We start from the raw sequence: 10,539 nt of genomic DNA, 5'->3' as shown, positions 1-10,539 counted from the left end.
TTTGTAGAGTGACACTATGTCGCCTCTTTTTCTTTATGTGGTGTAATGTAGAAGTTGGGAAAAATTAAGTAATGTGTTCTACAAGCGGAGCTCGAGATAACTGTGTTATTTCCTGCCGAGACGAGTCCTGACTGAATGAAGTGATGGTGGTCTGTGCTGGATGAAAGATAAAGGACTTCACCTAGAGATGTCACTGGTGAGTCCGTGTTACCTATACACTGACACTATACACTGTATACTATATACTGAACTGAAGGGTAAATTGACTAGATCAATGGATGTTTGACAGGTTATAGTTACACACAGCAACTATTTTTCTGGAATAATCTGGCTCAGGTATATGATGAACCCGTCACATGACCTCGTCACATGACCGGGGGGCCCACAGTGTCTGAACAGCCCGGGGCCCTTGCTACCCTTAATCCACCCCTGCTCATGAGTTTCAAGTTACGCCACTGGTGGTCTTATTCAGTGAATGACAGCTATCTCTACATACACAGTCATATAGTGAAGACTGTCATAGATCCAGGATATCAGTGAATAAAATTTGAGGTTTACTGACACTTTTCCCACAAATAATTATATCAATCTGCTCGGCTCCTCCTGCTCTATAACATCCTGCCGGCAGATTAGATACCATAGACTTCTATGGTGATTCTACTGTACCACGGCATGCCACGAATTTTATATGAAAACATGGATTTAATACCAGAATCTAACAGAAAAACGTGTCATGTGCTATTAGATTGAGAGAATCTAAGAAATTGGTAAGTCACTAAAAGGGTGATGACGTTACTGATGGTGAGTAATGGAACAATGTTGGCATGTCATCTTGTAAGGTAACGTGGGGCATAACTCCTGTTACACCATAAAGTCACCAGCTTCTGCAGCCTAACCTGCAGCGGAGAGGAATGTCTTCTAATGTAATCATGGTGAACATGGGTGCTCTGATGGACAAGCATAGTTCATACTCTGAGGCATTTGTTTGATCATGAAACGCGTTGTATAAGAGTAATCGGAATATCCTCATTGTCGGAGCTGGACTCCACCAGCTGCACAACCACGATCACCGCCGGTATCCAGCAATACATGTAACATTAGATGGTACGTTATGCAGTTTTTCTCCCCTAGAAATGTTACTACTGAGAGAATATGAAAATGGCTCTGTAATACAGTACAGTGTTATATGTGGTGACACAATCTTGGTACGCACAGCGTTATGTCGGAGTGATTTAGTATAATATTTACAAGCTCTCTGCTTGCTGTCAGTAAAAAGGAACATTCCAAGACCGAGAAAAGTCTTACAGACCAAATATTTCTCTTAGTAATTAATCCCCTGCAAATTGAAAAGGTGATAGATGTGATATTATATACCTATAGTGCTGCATTTTAGAATGGATTGAGTGCAGTGCGAGAGTCTAGACACAATGGTAGCAGACCACCAGCTGTGAGAAGTATGTGGTTTTTGTCAGTTTTAAAGGGAATCTGTTGGTAGGTTTTTTGCTACCTCATTTGAAAGCAGCAAAATGTAGTCAAAAGAGACTCTAATTCCAGTGACGTGTCACTTATTTTATTGGGTGCAGTCATTCTGGCACAAAGCTTTTATGTGTAAAATGCAGCAGAGCTGAGAAAGCTAACCCCGCCCACTTCACAGCTAACCCCGCCCACACCAAGCTCTCTGTGTATATTGTCTATTGACAGTGAGGAGTTGCTTATCAGAGGAATGGGCATGGTCAGACCGCTTGGCATGAGGCAGTTAGGGCAATGATAGTCTCCTGATGATAAAACATTCATTGTAAGTAAGCAACAGCACACAGCTTGATAAATGGCACACCTCTGAAATCTGCATTTCAGCCACTTTCTCCTGCTGTCTTCAGATTACATAGCAGATTCCCTTTAAGCTCCTCCCTGCAACCAAAAATTCTCACATTCACTGTCCACAATATGTTATGTTGAAAAAAGTTTGAAACTGAAAATCAAATCATATCGAAAAGTTAATTGAACTTTTTCCTCAAACTTTTGCCTTGGATGCCTTTTGGCACTGTAATACACAGGAGGGTTGCTAGTAATTACAGCTCTATGGGAAGAAGGTCTAATATTGTACATTACAGTGTGAACGCTCCGCAGTGAACATCCCCAACCACGTTGCCCAGAGGAAGCTGATCGGATTTTACATTCATCAACCACTCATGTAAACCAGACTTGCATTACTTAGCAGGAATTCCGAAATCAGAGAGCACACAGACATGCCGGTATACCTGCACCCAATTACCAATCTGTGGGAGCGCGGATCGTGCCCGTATGTTTATTGAGCCTGGGTTTTGATTTGCTGACCATATGGTGCAATATATTTCCCGTCTCGCTATCAGACATAATTCTCTATTAGAAACATACGAGCTCCAGTCATCCCATGTGGGACGCTTGGATATGAGGGATGTCTGACATTCAGAGCGACACAAAACTGAGGAAATATTTCCTGTGGAACAGCTGCACAGTAATTGTTTGTGGGGCAGGAAAGACAGAAACAATAGGATGTGTCTGAGTGCAATGTGGATCTTCTAATGTCCTCCACATAGCAGGCGAGGGATGGGAGGTGAGCGATCAGGATGCAGTATTGTAGGAGGCATGGAGACAAACTTCTCAGGAGGGCATCTTTCCTTCTCTCTTCTTTCTTCCAAATGTTAGAAGTAGCTGGGGGATCAGTTTCATGCTTTGTCACTCCTGGATGTGGGCGGGGGAAAGAAACCCATTGTGGAAACCTATAAAAAGAAAGGAGCTGAGGTCATTAAAGACCAAAGAGAAAGGGGAAGCCAGAAAGAGTCAGAAATACATGGAATGTTTGCATGGGTGTTATTACACAGTGATTACGTTCTGCTAGCTCAGGGCAGGACTGACTGGGACTGGTGATGACTCCTGCAGCATCCTTGCCATACAGCTGCTCACCTGGATCCCTGTCTAAGGATGCTGCTGGACCCCGCTAGGAGGACAACCAACATCTGACCTGGACTCTCGTTTCATGGACAATAAAAAGCTGAAACAACTAAATACATAACCAGTGACAAATTCTTAATTCTTCAGATCTTAATTCTTCTGAATCTTACAGGAGGTTATTGAACGCCGTGGACTTTGAGTGCATGCATTGCATTTTCCACTCCCATGTATTCCAGCCACCAGATGTGCAGTTTCTCCAGTAACTGTTTAAAGTTATTGGGTGTGATTGTAAACTAGAGAGAACAGATCCTGTAGTGCCTTCTGTTTCAGACATTTGGAGAATTGTGTCATAGTTCTTTCCTTCTCCTCCACTCAGTGCTGAAGGATGAACATGATTTTCCTGGGGTGGAATGGGGAATGCTGCTGTCTTTTGCCTCTACTAGCTGTAGTTCTGATGGTGGAGAGTACCCAACTAGACACCTCCAGATCCAAGGTCAACTCCATCAAGTCCATTGTAGTGGTACAGACTCCTACTCTGGCCACCAACAGGTCTCTAAGCTTCCAGCCTGGAGTTTCCCACAAGAAAGGGAAGAACCTTGGCCAGGTAATATTTCTTTCTAGTTTTTATCTATTTATTTGTATACAGATTCATACATTTATTATCTAAGTTGGGGTATATTTGCGTTGCTTTCAGAGAAGACTTTTTACTGTATAACCTATGGCCATTTCATTTTATAGTATGGGTGGTGAAAATAAGGGCAGTGCCGTTGTATCTGTTTTTGCACGTTGTTTTATATGGTATTTTCCAGAATTGACTTTTTATACCCTTCATTGAACAGTAATAAACCTGTGAAGTGGAGTATGAGGAAACTTGTAGTGGTAAATGTTTTCTTCAGAGGCTGAGGGCTATTTTTGTGAACATACACCAGGTGGACCAATAATTACTATACCCATGGAACATAGATGATGGCTAACTTAATATATATATATACATATATATATGGAAACAATTGGAACAGCATCCAGTACCAACTCACATGTTGTGCAAAGCTCTCCCAACCAGCAATCCAATGGTCTCCAAATATATGGTAAAAAAGACAAAGCAGCACAAGAAAGTAGAAAAAAGGTGGACTTTATTGTCTTGAGAAAGGATACTATATCCGATACGTCGCCACGCCGTTCAGGCAATAAAGTCCCCCTTTTTTCTATTTTCCTGTGCTGCTTTCTCTTTTTTACCATATACATATATATATATATATATATATATATATATATATACATATATATATATATAAATATGCATCTGTCACCACTACACTCCTTTTCCATCCTTAACGACCAAAATCTATCACATTAATGATTGTTTCTGCATTAAGACCAAATGTTAACTTTCTCAGGTGTAAAATCTTATTTCTAGAATGTTGGGTCATCAACATAAACAGTTAGTGCTCAGGTAGCAAATCCCATGAGATTCACCACTTATGGAGGAAAAGTTCTATTATGAAATGTCACATACTAAGTCCATACTTGGTTAAAGTTGATGGATGCTTTTGCTGAAGCAAATTCTTCTTGCTTAGCTGTTCCCATTACTAATCAGTGTGTATCACCATATAGCAATGTGGTGCATACAGGTTCTCCAAAGCTGTGCGATCATACTAAGGTGCTGCAAATAAGTGACTTCTCTGGATATAAATTATTACTGCGGGTTTATGTATTGTTCATTAAAGTTGATAGCTGCTAATATTTCGGTATGATAAGTCACCAAATGCCAGTGGACAAGGAAGGCTTCTTCTACTCTCCAGACCTGGAGTCTTAATGTGGTTTCTTAGTGCTGTACTGATTGTTTGTCTTCACTCATTCTAAATATCAATCTTAATGAGTAAACTCTTAATAAAAAAAGTCCGCACATAGGATTTATTTTAGGGATGTACTTTTTTACGTAACATTGATCTTTTTACAATCTGTGGTGCAAAAGGGAAACGTAACACTGAAGAATTAAAGAGGATCTTAGGATTCATGAAGAGATCATAGATAAATGTACCATTTCATTTTATTGTGCTGGAACATGATAACTTTGTGCAGTAATGTAACTCAGTAGGATAACATGCAGTCCTATGTAAACCGCTGGCACTGGAAAACACCTCTCGAAATCATGTTGAGTGAATAAAAAAACCACTTGACAGCGTTTGCTACATCGCTGTAATTATGGCTAGTGATGCCATTCCAGTTTAGTGCTGTTCTGCGCATTATAGTAAGGTATGTTTCATTTATTGCAGGATTTTAGTGCTATCCATTAAAGCATGACTGAAAGTCCCATCTGGTGAACAGGTACATTGAGGTTTCAATAAAAAAAAAAAAACAGCTTATTTTTTATTCCTCCTTTGTTCATATATATTCCAGTATTGTCAGGGAGGGATGCACTCAGAAAAAGCACATGAAAAACTATTCGACCCCTATGTGATTACACTTACAGCTGTAGCAGAGCTGAATTTGTCATTTGTGACGGTTTCTCTTTCTGAGGAGTGATAAACTGGGAGTCCTATGGAAAAGTACTTAAGAGCTGTCTATTAATCGGTTGTTATGTTAAATGACAAACTGAGCTCTGCTGCTCCTCTGAACCGTGGCTGCCTTTCCTTACAGTGTTATCCAGCTGTGCTGTGACTGTGGTCACCCTGACCCTGACCGGTGTGGCTGCGCTCTCTTACTGCACGTCCCATGTGCAGCCTCCTGGTCCTCAGTAAGATGTGTACACAGGGAATTCATCTCTGGCCATTCTAGACAGATATTCCCAGCACCCCATCTTATCACACCGGCCATCTGGCTTCTATTAACTTGCTTCTTGCACTTTTTACTTTCTTCCCTTCAAATTGAGCTAAAATGAAGTGCACATCATAAGATAAGTGACATCTAATATGTCAGAGAAAAGAGAACGTTATAATTTCAACTGAAATAACACGTTGGACAGGTTACCTGATATGGCAGCCGAAGATAAACACACGTTATTTATCGAAATAAATCAACACTAATTACATGCATGTGTCTGCCAATGGGAAAGACATAGGGTCTTCATCTTTACTATATGGGCACATTAGTGAAACATATGTAAGTATACAGTTTGTTATGTGCGTCATTAAATGCTGGCTTGTAACTTTTACTACCTTTACCCCCAGCACTAAATTACAGGACTAAGGCAAGGATCTCACAAGCAGTCACTCTTCATTTCTAAATAGCTGTTTATATATTATAAATGAGCTTTGTATAAGAATGCATACATTTTATATGTTGACATTCTAAGAAACAGGTACATATACAATATATATATATATATATATATATATACACTTTTTATATGTTGATATGCTAAGAAACAGGCATAGACATACACATGAATAAGTAGATAGGCATGTATATCTATATACTTATATTTATACATTGTGTGTGTATATACTTCTACTTTTTATATGATGACATGCTAAGAAACAGATATATACATATATTTGTATTTGTATATGTATATGTGTACTGTATATGTACATATATATATATACATATACTCTTTACACGATGACATGCTTAGAAACAGATATATACATATATTTGTATTTGTATATGTATATGTGTACTGTATATGTACATATATATATATATATATATACATATACTCTTTGCACGATGACATGCTTAGAAACAGGTATATGCATATATATATATACATATATATATATGTTTATGTATACATTAAGTATATAGATGTGTAGAGTAATTAATTGATAGATTAATCAATAATTTGAAGAGAAGATTTAAAATGCACAGATTGATTTCAGATCATATAAATAAATAGCTGGAGTGATAAATGGTAGCTAGAAGTAGATCAACGACAAAGAAGTAAATTGAAAAATGAATAATTAGGCAGATGGACAGATTGCCTTAAACAACATGTACTGTAGATATGCGATCAACTGCTAAAATCAACTGCTATCTATATACATAAGAAATCTATGGACAGGAAAATAGACAAATAGATATGCAATGGAAACATAGACAGACAGATCAGCCTAACAATGAAGTATGGCACCACTCCAAAATGCAAAAAAATGGGGACTTTTATGCCCATGGACTATTGAATTGGTTGGAGAGACTTTCGTCCTCCTTTTATCCTAAGTTCCGCTTCATCTAAGCATTGTATTCATTGATACATAAGTAGATATCTGATTTACACATAGATCATTTCTAAAGTGTATTTTTAATACTGAATTATTCTCAGTATTTGATATATATTTCCGTTTAGAATGCGTTGCATTTTTGTCTTTGAATGTTTGTTCTCAATTTGGCTATTTGTGTATTGGGCAACATCAGAAGTAATAGTCTAAAACAAATGTAAAAATCTTCAGCACAACTTAATTCAAAAATGTCTCACAGATGGAGACAGTTACATATGCAAAAAAAAACATCCTGCGTTAATCAGGATTGTGTAAGATTGGAAATGCCAAATTGTGATTTATTTATCTTAAATGTGCACCTCCTGGTTTACTAGTTTCTAGTCAAAGTAAGTATTTTCGAAAAAAAAAAAAAAAATCTGTTCCTTTTTATACTCTGGGTCTGTCCTTTCTAACAGAATTTTGTGTAGTTCCTGGAGTCATGCATGAGCTATGATTAAACCCTCACTGTTAATTCATCTAGAGGGTGACTGCTGCAATGTTGTAATGCTTGTAATTTGGTGGATTTTTTTTTTGTACTTGCGCGTATGTCATACTATATATATTATGTAGGAAGGAAGGCTTCCTTGGACCGGAGCCAAAATTGTGGTACTTCAGCTCATTACTGACAGACTTTAAAAGGAATCTGACAGCAGAATTGTGAGATTGAGTGTAATCATATGTAAGCTTAAGCAGGACCTTCTGCAGCTCTGCTACATGTATACTGTATATGTAGCAAAGGTAGATATTCATTTACATAACATACACGTTTACAGATGTAGGAGTACTTGATTTATCCTAAATCTGTTCCTTTTGTTCATTTATGTACCATAACATAGGGCGCTTACCTGCAGTCTATATGACCATTGTACCCATATTCAGCTTTGGTGAGCTGACCAACTAACCATCAATATCTTTCTGACATTCACATGTGTATGGTAGACTGATACAGAGAGAAAATATCAGAAAAGTTCAGCGCTTTGGCAACATCGGCAACAAAGATGAAGTTTATTGTTACGTAACGTCCCACATTTATTGATGAAATCCTACAGCTGGAAATGATAAAGTTGGAACCTGCCAGTTACAAGATGCGTCAAATTGAAAGTTGAGATACTTTCACAAATGTTAGATGAGGCCATTGATTTGTACATTAAAACTGGCGCACACTAATAATAAGCTGGTCAATAGTTTATATGTTCTTCCCTTTTGGGTTTCCTCTGGATTCCCCAATTTCCTCCCAAGCTCCAAAGATATACTGATAAGAAATTTAGATTGTGAGCCCCAATGGGGCCAGTGGTGATGGTGTATGTGAAGGGCTTGGGAAATTAATTGCAATATATAAACAAGTCAAATAAATAAATACATTTTAACACTCTCCAGAGTTGTACCCCACTTCTACACACTTCATAAAAAGCACCTAGTGAGGAGCATACGTCAGTTCTTTTTGGTGCAAATCAATATCAAAATTGTCTAAATTGACCAATGCCCCCCAAAAAGGTATAGTTTATACCTGTGGGCCAGTGTGTGTTAAAATCATTATGTAAATGAGTAAGTGTTGCCCCTAATAATTAGATTACTAAAGCTAACCTAGTTATAAAAAATCCATGTACAAGGACCCTGTATGCTCTTTGCGACTGCAGACTTGTGAATCCTCACAAAGTGGACACTGTGTGATGTGAGGATTCTCCGATGTCGGCTGCGAGCGGTCATGTGACGCCAAGTATGCAATTTGCATAGTTCGGGCCACATTCCGACTAGACTTTATCTGGATTCGCATCGACATAACCACATGTATGAAAATCACATACAGAGTTGTACTTTTAGATCATGCAATCATTTAAGTGACCCAAAGACAACAAGATTGCCTGTATATTTCAGGATCTTGGTTTGTAAGAGGATGTATACTTGCCTTTATTAAAAGATAAACAATGTAAAGAGGGGACACTATAGACAAATTTTCTACTATTAGTTCACCCCAATAACATAACCATCATACTTTCCAACTACCCTCTCTCTCTTATGGGAGAAATCAGCAACATGATTTTTAATGCCCCCATACATATTAGAAAAAATTCATCTGAACTAGCCAATTTCAACAGGATGAGCTCACTATCAAAAGAATATGGGGGCCTTTCCTCTGCTCCCCACAGATGATATCGGGGAGAAAAGTTTCCGGCTGTTGAAATTTCAATGGCCTTTTTACGTTTGTTCTGCAGGGAGATAAGCTGCTGGTAGAGAAGCCTGGCAGCGGCTTTCTCATAGAGGACAAATGAACACTGTGCAGAGATGAGTGCTCCTATATATGGGCAGTCAAGAGTGATAACTGTTGGTTATTGATGGTTTAGTCAACAGCTTTTAACAGTGCTTGGGGACCTTTAGACCCAATTTAAAAACATGGACACCCACTTCAAACAGACTCACTGTAACCAGCTGATTGCTGGGGACAACTGTCTTTTACATAAAACCCTCTAAGAAATATTACTCAAAAGAAGTTAAAACTCAAAGATTTTAATAAAATGGACCGATAAAATAAATAACTTACATTGTTGATGTAGAATTTGATATTTCATCGATAAAGAAAAAACTGTAATGAAGAAAAGAAGTATAATAAAATGTCAAATAACAAGTTCTGTCTTTTTCTCGGTATTAGAGCTGCTGCCTATTATGTGAAAATGAAATACTATATTAACCATTTTACTCCTTGAAATGTCTCTTGAGTTCAGCACATTCCCAGGAGATGCTCCTCCAGTAAACAGTGCGCTGTCCTTCTCCTTGATATAAATATATCAGTGAGAACCAAGTAAAGTGACATTTAAAACTATCAGGATCAGGTACTTTGCTTCAGGGCTAATAGGAAAAAAGACGGCTTTGGATAAAAAAGGAGGAAATCTAAGAGGTGTCCCTGGTCTAAAACATGATTTTGCCAATGATGAAAGGGCAAAAGGATAGATTACGTTCAGGCAGACATTATTAGCACCTTCAATGCATTCTTCTATTGAGAACTGTAAGAATTGCAAGTGTTTCAATAGGAGACCTTGATTGGCATCCAACAGGCACTGAAAAAGTGCCCTCATCAGGCCAGGCATCTTAATGTGCTCACAGAAAAGAATACAAGTAGAAAAAGATGCATCTGTAGCATACTATTTGTATGTATATTTTATTAATATTCTGCAGATTGCTGTTTGCATTTATGTTTACTAAACTACTCTTAAATATTTCATTTATATATATATATATGTGTATGTATATATACAGTATATACACTGTAAATATATTTACAGTATTTCATTATTGGTCCAATCTTAGAGTCCACCTTAACAGAGGGCACAGGCAACATCCCAGCATAAAACTAATTGTTGGCGCCCTGAGGGTAAATAGATTGGAGATGCTTTCTGAGAGTCACTAAATCATT

At 38.0% G+C, this 10,539-nt stretch overlaps 1 protein-coding gene across 1 annotated transcript in view; it reads left to right on the top strand.

Annotated features, from left to right (window-relative positions):
• The first annotated feature begins 2,789 nt into the window (after window positions 1-2,789).
• DKK2 (dickkopf WNT signaling pathway inhibitor 2) overlaps window positions 2,790-10,539 on the top strand; it is a 253,508-nt gene continuing 245,758 nt past the window's right edge. Inside the window, exon 1 of the mRNA XM_069743724.1 lies at window positions 2,790-3,535. Within this exon, the coding sequence (XP_069599825.1) occupies window positions 3,317-3,535 (219 nt within the window). The 5' untranslated portion in view covers window positions 2,790-3,316. The remainder of the gene's footprint in view (window positions 3,536-10,539) is intronic.

Source organism: Ranitomeya imitator, chromosome 1, assembly GCF_032444005.1.
Source record: "Ranitomeya imitator isolate aRanImi1 chromosome 1, aRanImi1.pri, whole genome shotgun sequence".
Taxonomy (NCBI): domain Eukaryota; kingdom Metazoa; phylum Chordata; class Amphibia; order Anura; family Dendrobatidae; genus Ranitomeya; species Ranitomeya imitator.
This window is presented reverse-complemented; position numbering and strand designations above follow the sequence as displayed.